The 17416-nt window shown below is 57.2% G+C and overlaps 1 protein-coding gene across 22 annotated transcripts in view; it reads right to left on the bottom strand.

The window, feature by feature from the left end:
* SRCIN1 (SRC kinase signaling inhibitor 1) overlaps positions 1-17416 on the bottom strand; it is a 61653-nt gene that overhangs the window by 19784 nt on the left and 24453 nt on the right. For 18 of the 22 annotated variants that reach the window (XM_065039644.1, XM_065039649.1, XM_065039651.1 and 15 more), the window contains 2 exons: positions 17060-17343; positions 6805-6828 (listed from right to left, as the gene is read on the bottom strand). In XM_065039644.1, the coding sequence (XP_064895716.1) occupies positions 6805-6828; positions 17060-17343 (308 nt within the window). Of the gene's footprint in view, positions 1-6804; positions 6829-13263; positions 13624-17059; positions 17344-17416 lie in introns of those variants that run through there. The other 4 variants (XM_065039648.1, XM_065039661.1, XM_065039647.1 and 1 more) reach the window with 3 other exon arrangements.

Genomic DNA, 17416 nt, shown 5'->3' with positions numbered 1-17416 from the left:
ACCAAGAGGCACTGAGCCCCCCCACGGTTGCCGCGAGGGGCTGAGGGGGGGACGCCGCTCCCGCACTCGCTGTCCCCACGCCGCAGCGGTGCCACGCTGGGAAATGACCCATTTCTCGCTGAACCAGCCACAGGGTTAATACGGCGCCGGGATGATTCTTATGGTGCTGGGGCCATGGGAGCGGGGCTGGTGCATCCCCAGTGCCTGGGGGGGACGGCAGCATCACCCCCAAGCCCGAGGTCCTGGTGTGGGAAGCAGCAGGTTCAAGGGCAGAGCAAACCGCCAAAGAGTAAACCATAATAAACTATAAAATAAACCAAGGGCAGCGGCATGGGATCTCTGGCCCTGGGTGGTACCAAGGGTGGGGAGCGGTTTTTGGGGGGCTAGAGCTGATGGGCACCAAGGTGAAGGTGTCCACAGCCAGTCCTGGGGAACAAACCCGCTGTGCTGTTTGCCAGGGAAGGGCTTTTCAAGCCCCTGCGTGATGGAGCCAAGGAAAGGTTGTTGCTGGTGTGGAAGCATCGGTAAAGCCTTTCCAGCCTGGGAGGGCACCGGGGGGGCTCTTTTGGCGATCGTCCCAGGCAAAACCCAGCAAAACACCCATCTCCCCACGCCGGTGGGGACGGGAGCATCCCCAGCACCCCCACCGCCCCCTCGGGGCCTCATAGAGAAGAGGTGGGATGGGGAACAGACTTGGGGGTTTTTTGTCTCTTATCTCCCTGGAGCTAAAAAAAGATACAATTAAGCGATTCTTTTAGCTCCGAAAACTCCCAACAATCCCTTTTACTGTCAGCACAGAAGCAACTTCATTATATCTGCCTGGCTAGATAAGGATGCTGCTCTCCTCCTTCTCTCCCCTCCCTTCTTCTTGTTCCCATCCTCTCCTCCCTTCTTGCACCCCCTCTCCGAGTTACCCTCCCCAGCTTTGCAGGCTGAAGGCTCAGGGCTGGACCTACCGCAGAAACTGAAAAGATAGGAAGAAAACATAAAAATAAGTAAGAAAAACACGCGTGGGGTTAAGGATCCCGCCCTGGGACAGAGGAGAACACTCTGCAGCTGCTCCCATGCAAAACTCCAAGCGGCCGCAGCTCATTAATATTTCCCCTCATTTCCTAAGACCGGCAGCAAGCCTGACCCTGCAAAGGGACCCCGGGGACAGAGCAGAGGGTTTGTCACAGCACAGCCACCTCGCTCCTGCCCCCGTGGGCGATATCGGGCTCGACCCGAGGTCAAACCAGCTGTTTTCAGGCCCGTTTCTGCACATCGCACACACCAGCACTCAGCAACCTGCGCTGAATAGTATTTGCAGCAAGGAGACCACGGTGTCACCAAGCACCCTGTTGGGATGCACCCAGCCCAGCCCGAGCTCTGCAGCCTGTCCTGGCACAAACCAGCCCCTTTTCCCCCAAAAACCAGCCAGGACAGGCAGAGCACAGCCCGCCAGCACCAATACCGACCTGTCCTCGTAGCCGGGATGGATAAACCGGCGCTGGGTTAATGCCACAGGCAGTGGCTGTCCCCAAGCTCAGCTGTCCCCTGCTGTCACCAGCCCCAGGCTGGGGGTCCGGCAGCAGCCCCCAGACCCCCCAAGCTCATTCATCCTGTCCCACGGGCAGGGATGATGCGCTGGAGCAGGCATCACCCTCACAGGGGTGGATGGAGCCCTGCGAATGTCCCCGCTCTGCTGTCACCATCCTGGCTCCAGCCGTTTGCAGCTCCTCTGCTGTGGCGCATGATGGGGATAAAGGTGATGGACCCCCCAAAACCCACACCAGCCAGCTTGGGAAACAGCTGGCGAGGAGCTGGCGAGCCCAGCCCTGCGCAAAGCAACGCAGCCGCTTATTTACCGAGTACACAAAGCCCCGGCTGCAGCCCCTGGTTGGACACTGATCTGGATTAATTCCTCGTAATCCCCCCCTCTCATCAGTTAATCCAGCAGCTGACTCCGGGTCCCATCTGGTGCTGTACGGAGCTCTCGGGATGGGCGCAGGAGCTCAGCACCCCGAAAAGGGGCAAGAAGACCCCCCAGCCTCCCGCTGCGGTGCTGCGAGGGATGGAGGATGTTTGGGCATCGCCGAGCTGTGCCAGGAGCCACCGTGGGCTCTGCTGTGGGACGGAGGAGCCGCCGCATCTTTCTGTGCCATCTCCTGGCACAGCAACCCATGGACAAGAGGGAGACGAGGGAAACGAGACCCTCCAACGCTGCTTGGACCCATCGCTCTTCTCCAGCCCTGCCTCTGTCTCCCTATCTATAAAGAAATAATAATAATTAAAATATCTATTTCTCCCAGGCATCCCTCCCCATGTCTGCACAAACATCCCCGCAGGCTGGTGCTTCCTGCTACAAATTCCCAGGTTTCAGCCCACCAGAGCTAAAAAGGACATGGTCCCTTCACCCTCCCCACAGCTGGAAAAGCCTTTCCATGGATGTTGCGGCTGTAACACCCATCCCTAAGCACACCAACTCAGTGCTGCTTCTTTGGGATGTTCTGGGAGGGAGCTGAGTTTCTCCCATCCCATCCCATCCCATCCCATCCCATCCCATCCCATCCCATCCCATCCCATCCCATCCCATCCCATCCCATCCCATCCCATCCTTAGAGGAATGTGTCTGTGCCCACAGAACTCGATGGGGAAAACCTCTCCCTGCAGAGCTGGAGATGCTCCTGGTGCCCGGGAGCTGGAAAAGCAGAGGATGCACCAACGGGACCTGGGGACCCCATCACTTCCAGAACCCCCTTAGGGCTCGCAGGGAAGGGGGATGGAGCCTCGGCCGCCCGGTTTGTGTTGCTGGCGAGGGTCAGCAGCAAATAAAGCTGCGAGCAAAGCTGGGAGAAAAACAACATCTGTCCCTCCGGCCACTCGGCTTCTGTCAACAGTGCCAAGGAAGATTTTAACTGAAATTTGAAACTTTTTTTTGGAAGCAGCTCTGAGAGCTGTTAAAGAAACAGAGGGAGGGATTTCCAGATACCCCCCACTCCGCTTTCTCTGCCTGACCCCATCACAACATCACTGCGTGGTTTCAAGCAGACCAGCCTGCTCCCACCTGTTTGCTTGGGGGTCTCAGCAAGGTGGTACCTGCCCTTCCCTCCCTCCAAGATGACAGCACATTGCAAACTGCTCCATTCATTCATTCATTCATTCATTCCTAACGAACTCCGCTCATCCTTAATTATTGATGCTCCCAGGGAGTGAGTCAGCAAAGAGCTGCCGGCTGTTTTGTAAGAGGAGAGGAGCTCAGGTAACAGGACACTTCCCCAGCAGGTACCTCCTCATCCCATCTCTGGCTGCAAATCCCTCCTGGGGAGCATCCCCAACTGGGATACGGCATCCCCAACTGGGATACAGCATCCTTGACCAGCACACAGCATCCTGGACCAGAATACAGCATCCCCGACCAGAATACAGCATCCCCGACTGGAATACAGCATCCTGGACCAGCACACAGCATCCCGGACCAGCACACAGCTCCAGCCTCTGGAGGCAGGGGAGCCAGGAGATGCCCATCTGGGAAGAAGAAGTTGGGAAAACTGGAGGTAACTGGAACTGTAGCAGCGTAGTAGGAAGAAATGAGAGGCCCAGGGTGCTCTGAGCATCACAAGATGGAATATAGTACGAGTATCTCCCATCCAAGGGGGTTGTGGCTCCTCCGTTGCCCTCTGCCGGCCCCCGCCCCTCTCACCCCGCCATGGGTCTCGCCACCGAATTAAAAGCGTAGCGCTCCCGGCAGCAATAATTCATCCAGTGTCTAATGCTCAACATTTTGTCAGGATTATCCCGATTAACTCAGAATTAATCCTGATCTCAATGTTAACAGGATTAAGCGTTAAAATCGGATTAGGTTTGTGGGTTTTTTTTTTTAAACCGGACCCCTTGACTAAAGGAAAGGGCCCGTCCCCACCAGATGTGCACAGCCTGCCATGGGCAGCCAGATGTGCGCAGGAGGCGGGCGGGCACTTGCTGCCCTGCAGTGGGTCCCCCTGCACCGGTGAAATGGGACATCCCCACAGCGAACATCCCCGTGACACCTGCATCCCTCTGACACTGCATCCCCATGACACCTGTATCCCTCTGACACTGTATCCCCATGACACCCGCATCCCTGTGACACCCGCATCCCCGTGACACCCGCATCCCCCTGATCCAACCTCAATCTCCCCTGGCGCAACCTGAGGCCGTTTCCTCTGCTCCTGGCGCTTGTTCCTGGGGAGCAGAGCCCGACCCCCCCTGGCTCCAAGCTCCTTTCAGATAGTTGCAGAGAGCAAAATATGCTTTAAAGATGAATGTCCCCTGCCCCCCTCTTTCTCCCCTCCACATCCAAGTAATTTTTTCCCCCAGTAGCTTTTCCTCTAGTGCCTTTGATGTTCTTTTAAGGCCCTGACACCAAATGATAATCATCAGTTATTCCCACTCCATCTCCAGCCCTGCGGTGACAGCCGGGAGCCAGCCCACCCCCCATGTCAGCACAGCAGGACTCCCCCTCAGCACCACCTCACAGCATCCCTGGGGAGGGATTTGTCCCCCGGACAGGTCTAGGGATGTGTCCCCATAGCTCCCAAACCCTGCAAACCCCTGGGCTGAGACGCTCCTGCCATGGAGGGGTGACACCCAGAAGCCAGGCTGGTGGGGACAGGGGACACAGTTGAGGTGATGGAAGAGGGGGTGGGTACCTTACTGTCCCAGCCGAGGGACTTGGGGACCGGCAGCAACGTGACAGAAGCCACAGGGCAGCTGGATCGATGGCTCTGTGAGAGCGCACAGCCCGACCCAGGAGGGGACATTCGTGACACGAGTGGGGCTGTCCACATCTCAGGGCACGTGCATACGCCCCAGGGATGCGCTGGGACAGGAGGACGGCACAGGGCAGGACCCACAGACAGGCGGGGAGGGGGATGGGGACAGGACCATGTCCTGGACCCCTCCCCGCAATGACAGCACCGCCAACAACATCCAAGAGCGTCTGCTTGTCCCAGCACCGCAGCCACGCAGAACCCCCCTTTCCCCAAACCCAGGCCTGGGGAGCCCCAAATCACAGCCAGCACCTGTCACCACTTGTCCCCGGGTCAGGAGGGGGACACCAGAGCGGGGGCCCGTAGCATCTCACCACATCCCTGGATGTCCCCAGGAATTCGGCTCGTCCCCCTTGCTGGCAGCTGGACACACACAGGGAACCTAAAGGGTCATGAAACTTTCATTTTGGGGAAAGAAGCAGGGGGGGGAGGCGGCTTTCCCAGCTAGAGGGCAAGGCTGCAGCTCCAGGGGACCCCGGGGGATGCAGGTGGCTGCGGTGGCCTCGAGGAAGCCCCCGGCACCTGCTTGCCGGGCTCAGGGTCCCTGCAGGGTGCTGCTGTGACAAGTGACAAGCCGTCCCCAGCTGCCTCACGCCCCACTTGGTAGCGGGGTCAGGCAGCTGGGACCCCCCCTCGGCCAGGGAATGAGGGTAATTTAACCCATAACGCATCCCCCAGCGGATACAGCCGGGGAAGATGCGCCACTCGCGATGCAAAGTATTTCCAGGCTTACGTGGAAAAATATAGAGTTATAGAAAATGTGCCATCTGCAGCTGGGGACCTGCTGGGGCGGGTGGACCCTGAGGTTCAGCCCCATTTTATTTCTTACTTGTATAAAAAAAGGGAAAAAGAAGCTTTTGTGCCTTCACCCCCCCAGGAAGGTCCCCGAGAACATGTGGCTGGAACCGGCCGGTGAGAACTTGGACAGCTGAATATTCAGGGAGCCGCCGCTCACACGTTTTACGCTGCAAATGCTTCAGGAATGAAAACTCGGAACAAGTGCATGTATCCTGCCCTGCGACTCCTCCGCTCTCTGCCGCCAGCGCCAGGAAAACGCCTGTTTTGTTGGTGGTTTTTTATCACAGGAAGAGCAAACCCACCGGGGACAAACACGCCAAGGTCACCCAGCAACACGCCTGACCTTGAAGTGGTGCCACCGCATCCCCGGGCGAGGAAGAGGAGGAGGAGGAAGGGCAGGCGCAGTGACATGCGCACGTCACCCTGCCAGACAATGGGGCGACTGTTGGCGAGGTGCTGGCAGGAGCCACCGCATGGGGACAGCCCCAGGGTCCCCTCGGTGTCCCCAGGGACGGGTGGGTTTGGGCACAAAGGTGCAATAAAGCGAATGCCAGTGATTCCTCCCGCAGCAGCTTCGTGACACGGGGCTGGTCCCACAACACCCAAGTGCCAGGGGACGGTGACAGGGACGCGATGGCCAACGTGGGACAGAGCTGCCCCTCCCAACCAGCCCAACAAATAACTTCGCTGGTTTATTATGTTCTCCCTCAACACGCCAAACCAAAGCTGGTCTCTGGGGTTCCGCGTGGAATTCCTGTTGGAAAACCTGTTTTATGCAGAGAAGGGACGGACACGCTATGATGGCAGGGGACAAAAATCAGAGCAACCCTCGGCACCCATGGGCAGCTCCGCTGGGGGTCTGTGTGCCGAGCTGGCTCTTTTCTGTCCTTTTTCCCACATTAAGGTCTCCGCTGCAATGGAATGACCCCAAAGCAGCAGGATGTGACGGTGGGGTGATAGTGATCGAAAGGAGGGCAGGATGCAGATTCATCCCTCTCGGAGAACAGGTTTGTATCCGCACAACCACCCGACCCAAAAGCACAAAGAGCCTTCGCGTGACCTTAAGCTGCTGCTGAGCTGAGAACAAACTGCTTTGGCACAGGAGCCCTCACCAAAACACCCGAGTTCCCACCCCCCTCCACACACACAGGGATGAGGCAAGGCTGGAAAAATGCATGCATTTCAAACAGAAGCATGAAAAATCAGAAGTACTGACCTTAAAGCTCCAGTAGTTGGGTTGCTAACAAAAAATAAAACGAAAGAAAAACAAAACAAAACAAAAAAAAATACCATTAAGATTCTGGTTTGGACTTTTCGTTTTCCTTTTGAGAATTGTTGACTTTAAACTGCGACATCAAACCCGCTCTGGGTTCTGTTTAAAGTCCCCTCCCAACGGGTTGCTGAGGTTTCGTGCTCCTCGGGGGAGGACCATGCAGGGATGGCGATGGGACTGAATGCAGAGCGGGGTGCAAGGGAACCAAAGCAGAGCAGGGGCAGGACCGCAGCCTGGCATCCCTACTGGGGCCTCCAGTACGCCCAGCATCCCTACTGGGGTCTCCAGTATGCCCAGCATCCCTACTGGGGCCGTCAGTATGCTTATTGTCTCCACTGGGGCCGCCAGTACGCCCAGCATCCATACTAGGGGCACCAGTACGCCTGGCATCCCTACTGGGGGCACCACTACGCCCAGCATCCATACTAGGGCCACCAATATGCCCAGCATCCATACTAGGGCCACCAGTACGCCTGGCATCCCTAGTGGGGTCACCAGTACGCCCGGCATCCATACTAGGGCTACCAGTATGCCCGGCATCCACACTAGGGCCACCAGCATGCCCGGCATCCCCACTGGGGCCACCGGTACACCCAGCATCCCCACTGGGGTCACCAGCATGCCCAGCATCCCCACTGGGGTCACCAGCACGCCCAGCACAAGCTGGGATGCTGTGGTCAGGCTGCTGCCCTGGGAGCCAGAACAATGTCTATTTTCAAAGGGATTTTGCAATCCCCCTTCTCTGCCTCTTCCACCTCCCTCCGCGGCTCCTTCGCCGCGTTGCCACCGGTGTCAAGCCGATGTGCTCCAGCGAGTGACGGGAGCTGGCGCCACTTGCAGCCCAGCGAACCGGAGGGCGCAGGAGCTGCCACCCCCCAAGCAGCACCCGTGGGACGTGGCCCCGAATGTCCTGAGGATGCTCGGAGCTGCCGCTCACTGCAAAACCCACCGTGACCCCCTCCCCGGGCTGGCACACACCCTGGTGACAAGAAGCCTGAGCCACCTTGCTTGGAGGGGTTGGATTTTGGTGCAGCCGATGGGTGGGGTGGGGGAAACGGGTGCAGAGCAGCTTTGGCCTCAACGGTCTTTTTATTGGGAGCAAAGTTCTCAACGTCTCTTTTCTCCCCTCTCACACCCACTTGTCACTTTTTTATAGTGTTTATTTCCTCACCGCAACCACCACAGATGCAAATCTAGTTCATCACTTCGAGGATGATTATTTGATTATTATTATCATTATTTTAAATAGGAAGCAAGCTCCCAGCCCCTGCAATGCCCCGCTTGCTGCCAAGGAGTCTCCCATCGCAGTGCTCAGGGAGCAGAGGAAGAATTTGCAATAACATTAGACCATCGCAGAGTATTTATCCAAGGACTTTAACAATCCACCAGCAGATTTGCTGCTGGGGTATTAACCCTTCTGCTGCCAAGGTGAAGAGAGCGCTAGTCTATGTGTATATACACACGTTCACTTGTCGGACTCATCTCAAGCACCAGCAGGATGCTCTTACCCAAACTCAAGGTGCAGTTCGTATTAATATTCCGTAAGACATCAATAGACCTGAACCAAGCTCTGCCTCAACTAAACTAAAACTGTTTAAAAAGTGACTTAAGTCCAATGAGCGCAAGGTTTTCATGCAGACAAGCCTCAAGGCACAAAGGTCTTTTCCAAGGGCACACCGTGACTCAGAAGCAGAACCAGAAATAGAAGTCCAGAGCTGTGATTACCAGGCTCTATTAGATAACAACCAGCCCGATCCAAGCCCGTCCTGGGCACCGAAAGCTTTTCCAAGCCACCAGGAGCTTGAAAGTGAGAAACCACTTCAGAACACCTTTGGGTGCTAATGAAGCCGTCCGTCAGATCCAGCAATTAACAGCCCAGCAGCACCAGCAGCGCTTTGCAGCCTGATCTCCTGGTAAAAGATGCTGGTGCAAGACACCAGTGCAAGATGTGGGTGCAAGATGCCAATGCAAGATGATGGTGCAAGATGTGGCTGCAAGATGCCAATGCAAGATGTGGATGCAAGACACCAGTGCAAGATGTCAGTGCAAGATGTCAATGCAAGACGATAGTGAAAGATGTGGGTACAAGATGCCAATGCAAGATGCCAATGCAAGACAATGGTGCAAGATGTGGGTGCAAGACGATGGTGCAAGATGTGGGTGCAAGATGCGGGTGCAAGACACCAGTGCAAGATGCAGGTGCAAGATAAAGGTGCAAGATGTGGGTTCAAGACACCGGTGCAAGATGTGGGTGCAAGATGTGGGTGCAAGATGCCGGTGCAAGATGCCGGTGCAAGGCAAGGCTGGCAGCACCGGTACAAAAGCACCCGACCCCTGCACACCTGGGCTGGAGAAGCTGCAGGGTTGTGGCCAAACCAGTCTGTCCCAGTCCCTAAAGGCCCCATCCCAGTCTGTGGTGGGAGATGATGCTCCTGACTTCTTCCTTCTGCAACTTTTTTCCCCTCCACGCTCTTTATTTTGCTGTTGAAGAGTCTCAGTAATTTTCCTCAGATGCTGATATTACTGATCCTATCTCGTGCCAGCCCTTGGTATGTATTTTATTTATTATTTTAGGATGACTGGACAGGCTTATCACAAAGCCCATAAATTACATCCCCACCGCGCACAACCGCTCCACATCAAACTGGTGACGAGCTTGTCTGAACCCCAAGTGCCGGGGGGGGGTGGGGGGGAATGAGAATGTTCTGGAAGCAATTTGGGGCTGGTTAGCAGGACCCGGAGCGTGTGCCGGGATGGCACAGGATGGCACCCCGCCGAGTTTTCGGGGGGGCTCCATCTGTCCCCACGCCGGCGCTTTGCCCAGCCCTTCGCTCATCCTCCAGCCATCCCAAAGCTCCCAAAGGACACGTTCCTGGTACCCCGAGGGTTGGCAGGGATGGGGGGACCAGGGCAGCACATGCTGGACCTCCCAGCAGGTCCCCAAACAGCAGGGGACAGCGCGTCCGGGCTGGATTTGTACCAAGAGGAGAGGGCCAAGGTAGAATTAACATATCGCTGGCTCTTCAGAAGCATCAAAGGGAGATAATGGTCTGCGAGAGGATTTGAAGCGACAGCCCTTGTTACAGCCGATAAAGCGGGCGGCTCGCTGGCAGCAGAAGGTAGGAAGAATTACAAAGGCTGAGATGAAAATTGCAATGAAAGTCATGGCCGTGATGCTGCAAACGGGTGGAGGAATTAGGACTGGGGGCTCTCCCAGAGCACAGACGTGTGCACACGTGTGTGTGCAGGGGCTGGAGCACGTGTGCAAGCGGTAAAATGGGGATTGTGATGGTCCCACGAGCCCCCAGTAACGAGGGAACCTGTGTACACAGGGATGCTCAGAGAGATGCACCTGCAAACACACACACGCACCTGCGGCCAAGAGGAAAACTAGAGCTGGGGGAATGAAATGTGGCTGAGAACATTTCATAGTTAGGTTTAATATCTATATATCTATATCTATCTATCTATCTATCTATCTATCTATATATATGGTCTTTGTGATTGTCCCAGGAGAAGAAAAGGATGTAAAAGAAATCTGAGTGAGTCACTGCCTTGACCAAGGCAAACTTCCCCTGGTTAGCAATTAGAACACAAATCTGTTAGAGATTAACAAGGCAGGACCGAATTTGTCCCTCGAAAATGGACAGCAGCAGCATCCCCAGCACGCTCCAGCGAAGGGAAGGACAGAGGCAGTTTCATTGGCTTTTTAATTAACTCATTTTCAGGAGTTCCAGTTTCTGATAGAATCCCCCTCAGGCAGGATGTCTTGACAAACAAAAATCTCCTTGAAAAATAACAGCAAAGTGAATTTAATCTGTTTCTCCTTATTAAAGGTTTTTAAATGCTTTCCAGCACAAGAGAAACTGAATTACAGTGGCAATAGCGAGATGACAAGACGGAGAGTCGAATGCAAACAGTAACCAGATAGAGAGGAGAGCGACACCGCCGCTGTGCATTGCAGATACTGTCACCTGAGGTCTCGTAATTATTGCAAAAGGAGCTCACGAGCCTCTCGAAGCACAGAGGGGAGAGGCCAGTGTGACACAAGATGGGATGCAGGAGCCCTGGGACTAATTCCCATCAAACCCGGGGCCTTGGGGACCACCCAACCCGGACCCCATCGTGACACGGCCACCAAACACTTGCTTTGCTGCTCCTCATGCAGACACAGGCAAATTTAGGCAGGGACTTGGGTTGTACTGCACTTCCCTCCAGCCCCCAGCCCAAAGATGCTCCACTGGCCATCACAAGATGTGCTCCTGACCCTTCCCTGGCACCAACACAAATCCCATCAGCAACAACGTCCGTTCAGAGCGACTCATGGGGACAAACGCTCCGCTGAGGATCAGCCGTGCTGCTGCCTGCTCGGGCTTTCGAACCTCCCACGGCCAAGGTCAAGGGCTCTTCTTGTGCTGCAGGTTCCCTGGGGTCAGGGTTTGGTGCGCAGCACATCCCCAGCCTGCTCACAATGGTCTCTGCTTGTCCCCTGTGCTGGCAGTGACCATGCACCCCAAAACGGGGGGCCAAGGTCTCTTCCACCCCCCCATCCTGCTCCCAGGGCGTGGGAAGGGCAGCCAGGCAGCGAGGCCAAAGGTTTTTTGGGGGGAAGGCAGGAAAATCAGACAGAAGTTGGGCAGATCAGATTGCAGAGTCGCTATGGCAACGGCAAAGGCGTAGGTGGACCAACACGATGGGGACGTGCAAGGTAAACCAGGCAGCAGAGCAGGCAGCAGAGCAGGCAGCAGAGCAGGCAGCAGAGCAGGCAGCAGAGCAGGCAGAATTGGGGTTAGGAACAGCGGGAAACTTTTGGCGGCGGCAGGATGGGGATGAATGTACACGCGCATGCCGGAGAGGCAGCAATACCCACACCCCCATGGCAGCACCGGCACCATGATCCCCCAAACCGCAGTGATGAGGAACTGGGGAGCACTGGGAGGCCAAGAACATCCCACCTGCCACTGGGATGGAGTTGGATGCAGCTCCTGACCGGCACCTGATGGTATCTCCCTGCTGGGTTACACCACGGGCTCATTGATGCCCTCCCCGGGGCTGCCATCACCTATTTATTCCCCACTTCTCAGGCACCTCAAGCCCTTCTTCCCCACTGCTCTGTGCATAAAGCCCAAGGAGAAATGGGGTGACCCACAGACCTTTGTGTGACTCCCCAGGACCTGATTCCCAGCCAAAACACGGGCCAGGTCTCTTTTAATCAGCCAGGAACTGCTCCCACCCAGGGAAAAATAAGAGAATCAATAGAGACAGCTCAGGCTGCAGTCGCAGGGACACACACACGCTTGCTCATGTTACTCCTGACAGCCAGGCACGTTCTCCTCCACCATTACAGCACTTCGCAACGGTTCACAACACCCGGGACTGAGAGCAGACCCTGCGAAGAGCAACTAAGTGCCCCACGTTTCGCCCCCGGCGCCCCAGCGAGCTCCCCAAAACCGCTTCACGTCCTTCGCCACCCGTCACCGCGGGTCCTGCAACAGCGGAGTGCGCAGGTACCCCACGCCCCGGGGGTGCAATGGGGAGCACCCCCAGCCCGGCCAGGCGCCCCGCGAGGACAAAGCGATGCCAACCTCACGTCACAGCCACAGGCACCTCGCCGTGTGCCCAGCTGCCGCCGCACCTCTCGGGGGGATGGAGCAAGATGCTCTCAAGCTGCTCCTCCACCGTGCAGGTCCTGCTCCCCGATACGTGCCCGGGGGGTCCTCCCGGTGCCAGCAGGTCCCCCCCAGCAGGCAGGATGCTTGGCCAAGCGAGCTGGAGGTGAGACAAGCCCCCGCGTAGCGCAGGGATGCTGCACAGCCAGGCCACCATCTGTCCCTCTCCGCAGCCCGAGAAGGGCAGAGGGGAGCGGTGTCCCTTGCAGAGGGACAGGGACACGGGTGACAACACAAAGCTGCCCTGGGAAGGTGGGAGCTGGAGGGGGGGGGTTGCACGGCTTCATGTGCAACGGGAGGAGCAGGGGGAGCCCCCCCAGCTGCTGCACCATAGGGCAACGCAGGGACGATGTGACCCACAAACGGCCACCCAATGGGAGGGGGGGACCCCCAGGAAAAGGAACGTCGGGGTGATGGAGGGGAGGGGGGATGGAGGGAAAGAGGAGATGGAAGGAAAGGGGGGGATGGAAGGAAAGGGGGGGATGGAAGGAAAGGGGGGGATGGAAGGAAAGGGGGGTGTCACCCCCCCGGGGCTGAGCCCCGCGGCCGTGGGAAGGGCACGACCAGGGGCACCGGCTGGCGAGGGGGACCGGGACGATTGGAGAACGGGACGCCGGGGCGCGGGGAACACCAGGATAGCAGAGAAAGGGGAGGCGGGGGCATCGCAACAGCCGGACACCGGGCGACAGGAGGAGACCGCGACACCGGACCCGCACCCCCCGCTCCCCGGTACCTGCGGCAGGTGAGGCCGGGCCGGGCTCCGCAGCGCGGACGAGCCCCGTTCCTCCCGTTCGTTCCGCTCCGCTGGGCAGCGCGGCCCGGGGGGGTCCGGGGGGGGCGGGCGGGGCCGGGGCCGCTGCGCGCGGAGCGGAACCGCCACCTCCCGCCGCTGCGGCCGCCGGCCCCGCGCGCGCCCGCCGCTGATAGGGGGCGCGGTCGCCACGGCAACGGCGACTCCACCTGCGGGCCGGGAAAGGGGGGGCGGCGGGGGGACCTCCCGGCCAGGAGGGGGCGCGCGCGCACGGTGGGGGCGGAGCTTGGGGGGCGGGGCTTGGGGGGGCGGGAAATGGGGATGCATTGGGGCAAGAGGGTGATGGGGGGAATTGGGGGTGCATTGGGGCAAGAGGATGCTGGGGGGAACTGGGGGTGCAATATGGCAGGAGGGTGCTGCGGGAGCTGGGGGTGCAAGAGGGTAACTGGGGGTGCAATGGGGCAAGAGGGTACTGGGGGAGCAAGAGGGTAACTGGGGGGGCAAGAGGGCAAGAGAGTGCTGGGGGGAACTGGCGTTGCAAGGGGTGGGTGCTGGGGGGAATTGGGGGTGCAGTGGGGCAGGAGGGTGTTGGAGGGAACTGGGGGTGCAATAGGGTAACTGGGAGTGCAATGGGGCAAGGGGTGTTTGCTGGGGCAACTGGGGGTGCAATGGGGCAGGGGTGCATGCAGGTGCAATATTCTTCTAATATCCTTAATCAGTGGGATCTGGGTCTGAGCATCCACAGGTTGCATCCTGCCTGCCCCCCCCCCCGCCCCCAACGCCCCCCCAGCCCAAACCACGAGCATACACGGCGCTGTGAACCCCGGGAGCTGCTGAGCCGGCCAAAACACCACTGAGAATGACCCGTGCGAAAAATTGCCCCGTGTCCTGCCCTGCCTGCACACCCAGCCACGTGCACCCGAATTTCAGCCCCCGCCGGGTCCCCAGTGTGGCAGCGCACCCCGCTGCAGGGTGGGGAAGCAGCCGAGACCCCCCCGCTTTATTTGGGGAAACTGAGGCACGAAGCTGCAGCAAAGCAGCACCTCCCCAGCCTGCCTGCACCCCGCCTGCACCCCCACTCGCACCAGTGCACCCAGCAGCGATACTGGGGGGCCCCTTGGCGACTGCCCAGCCTGGCCTGTCCATACATCTGTGCTGCCTGTTATTTATTTATTCCAAAGTCGGATTTATTCTGGGCAGCTGCAAATCTGCTGCTGTCAGGCAGCCGCCGGCACGTTAACACTCAGCCCCAGCCTTTTTTCCTTTCTTTATTTATATTTTTTCCCTGCAGCAGAACTGGACAAGCTTAAATCCCAGCTTTTATAGACTTTTCTTTAGCCATGAGAGAGGCATGTTCCTGCTCCAGCCCCGCTGCGGTATTTAACCTCACGCTGCAGCTTAGGAGCTGCGAGGTGCCCGAGTAGACACGGCTTAATTGTGATCCAGCTGGCGGGCGGGTGTTTAACTGGTTACGAGGGTTTGTAATCCCTCGTTTTCCAGGGTTTATCACTTGTCTGTGTAAAAACACGCGGTCCCGGTTGGTACGTTCCCTCGGAGCCCCGTGCAGAATAATGTGAGAAATAGGGAGGGGGGATGAGGTCACTCCCTTAAACCCTCATATTATTTCTCTATATGTTCTTAACTTTCTATGCGTTTGGCATCGGCCACCACGGGGGTGGAATCGGCTGGGTCGCCCATCCCAGAGCATCAGTGCACACGCAGAGATGGGAAACTTGGCCATCCATCCCGTTCTTGCCAGATTGACCCCAAATTCAGCGCCCCATTCCCATCCTTTTCGTCATTTTTAACACGCCCATTTAACGCATCTTCCCATCTGGGTTTTAAATCAGCTACCAGCCGCCTCAGACTTCTCCGCAGATTTGCTCACAGTCTGTAGGGTGTTGGTACAATTATTTGCCCTTTTTTGTGTGTTTTTTTCTCTGCTCTGTTATATACACATGCGATTAACATTAATATTGCGCTTGCTTTCCCGTTCCTATGCACGAGTACAATGGTGTTTTGCTGGAGGCTTCGCCACGCTGAAAGGGATGTTGACATTTATGACATGTTTCTATTCACCTCTGACTTTGTAAACTCTCTCATATGTAATTTTTTAGAAGATAATAAAGAACTAGCAAAGCCTGTGATCCCAAATACCCGCCAGGCTCCCCTAGAGCAGCAAGGCAAGTTCCAAACATCTCAGGCGAACCCCGAGCGTTGGATCTCAATGTCATTTAAAGGTTGGCACCGTGGGTTTCTAGTGTTTCCAGTGTCATTGTCTCCCTGTTATTATTTACCACCTGCAGTGAAAATGAAGATAAATGGGGGAAAATTGGGTTTGACTGGTACCAGTAGATGCGCAGACCCCCCAGTCCTACTGGGCACCCATGGCCCCGAGTGATGGGGTGCAGAAGGCAAGCAGATCATTCCAGAATCCAGATCATCTTCCTTTCACCTTCCAAAAACCCTCCAAAACTTATCAGACCCCAGGTCAACACAAACCGGAATTCTTTAGAGCTACTGCTTAAAAAATAATATCTTTAAATTGTAATAATAAGGGAAAGATTTCTAGTTATTTACTGAGAAATAGCACTCTACAGCTAGAAATGTCACTGCTCCCGCTCACAAGCAGATGTGGACCGTGCGTGCGGCACCAGCCCCGCTCCGGCCAAGAGCGATGGCAAAGTCCATAATTAACCAAAATCGGGATGCTGGGCCGGTGCAAATCACTGCAGCCGCGCAGGATTCGGCCGCTTCCCTTTGCACAGCAGCTTTTTGCAAAGGGAAGGGCTGCGGAGCGGGGACCCCCCGGTGCTCCTGAACCAGGCGGGTGCGAAGCGGGTGGCGGATCGGAGGCAGCGATGCTGGTTTTCCTTACAAAACTCAATGTCTTCCCGCCGCGCTGTGTCTGGGAGCTGCCAGCTCCGTCCTCGGGGAGGTGTCTAGTTGGAGATGATCTAAGAGTCCTTTCCAGCCGCATCCTCCAGCTGCTCCGCGCTCGCCCTCCCCGGTGCCTTTTTGTATAAGTGACAGTGCAGGTGGGGATTTATTGCTGTCCCAGGGCTGCGGAGTCACTGTCACCCGGAGGAGGAGTGATCGGGGTGCTGCCTGGCCTGGGGGCACCCTTGGGCACACAGGATGGACATTGTCCCCAGGGCTGCTCAGCACAAGGGTGCCCGGATGCATCACGCACCATCCTGGTGCTTGAGGGAGGATCAAGTCACTGGGGAACACACAATGAAGGGACATCCCCACATGGGTGTGGGGACCAAACTGGGTGTCCCTTGCCTGATGCTTTTCCTCACACCTGGGGATGCTCTTCCTCACACCTGGGGATGCTCTTCCTCACACCTGGGGATGCTCTTCCTCAAACCCGGGGGATGCTCTTCCTCAAACCCGGGGGATGCTCTTCCTCAGACCTGGGGGATGCTCCCCACTGAGGCTGCTGCAAACAGCCACCCATTTCATGCACCATCAAACAAAGCTAAATTTGAGATGTATGTATTTTTTTGTGAATGGTCACCTTTTCAGATAATTTCCTTTGCAATATGTTATTTTTTTGACCATTCTGATTATCAAAAGCAGGTCTAACGCACAGCGCATTTTCCAGGAAGGGTGACAGAGGGAGCATGCTGCTCACATGTGCTTCTAAATACATTACATTGGGGAAAACCCAGAGATAGGTGACACTTCAGGATAAAAGCCGCTGACCCTCCTCTCCTCCAGACAGCCCCCAAGGACCAGATAGGGTCCCCCTGCACCCCAAGATGTCCCTTACCTGGTCCCGCAGGCGCTCCTGCTGTCCCCGCAGCGCCAGCGCGTGCTGCGGGTACTTGTTCTTCAGGTGGTCCATGAAGGCGTCCCGCTTGCGCTCCATCTCGGATTTCTGGAGGCCGGTGAGGGCTTCCAGGCTCTGGGCGGCGATGACGGTGTGCCGCCGCTCCGAGGTGTGCACCAGCCCCACGTTGGAGAAGCGCCGGGTGCCGTTGCCCAGGGTCCGGTATTCCCGCGGGTACTCGGCATCATCCGCCGAGATCATGTGGGTGCTGGTCCGCTCGGGATCTGCGCGGGCGGGGGGAGAAAAGTGGGGTCAGGGACACCCCTGCTGCTATGGGGTAGAGGGGGGTGGTGAGAT

Source organism: Columba livia, chromosome 23 (assembly GCF_036013475.1).
Source record: "Columba livia isolate bColLiv1 breed racing homer chromosome 23, bColLiv1.pat.W.v2, whole genome shotgun sequence".
Classification (NCBI taxonomy): Eukaryota; Metazoa; Chordata; class Aves; order Columbiformes; family Columbidae; genus Columba; species Columba livia.
Note: the sequence above shows the minus strand (reverse complement) of the source record. Positions and strands in the feature narration are given on the sequence as shown.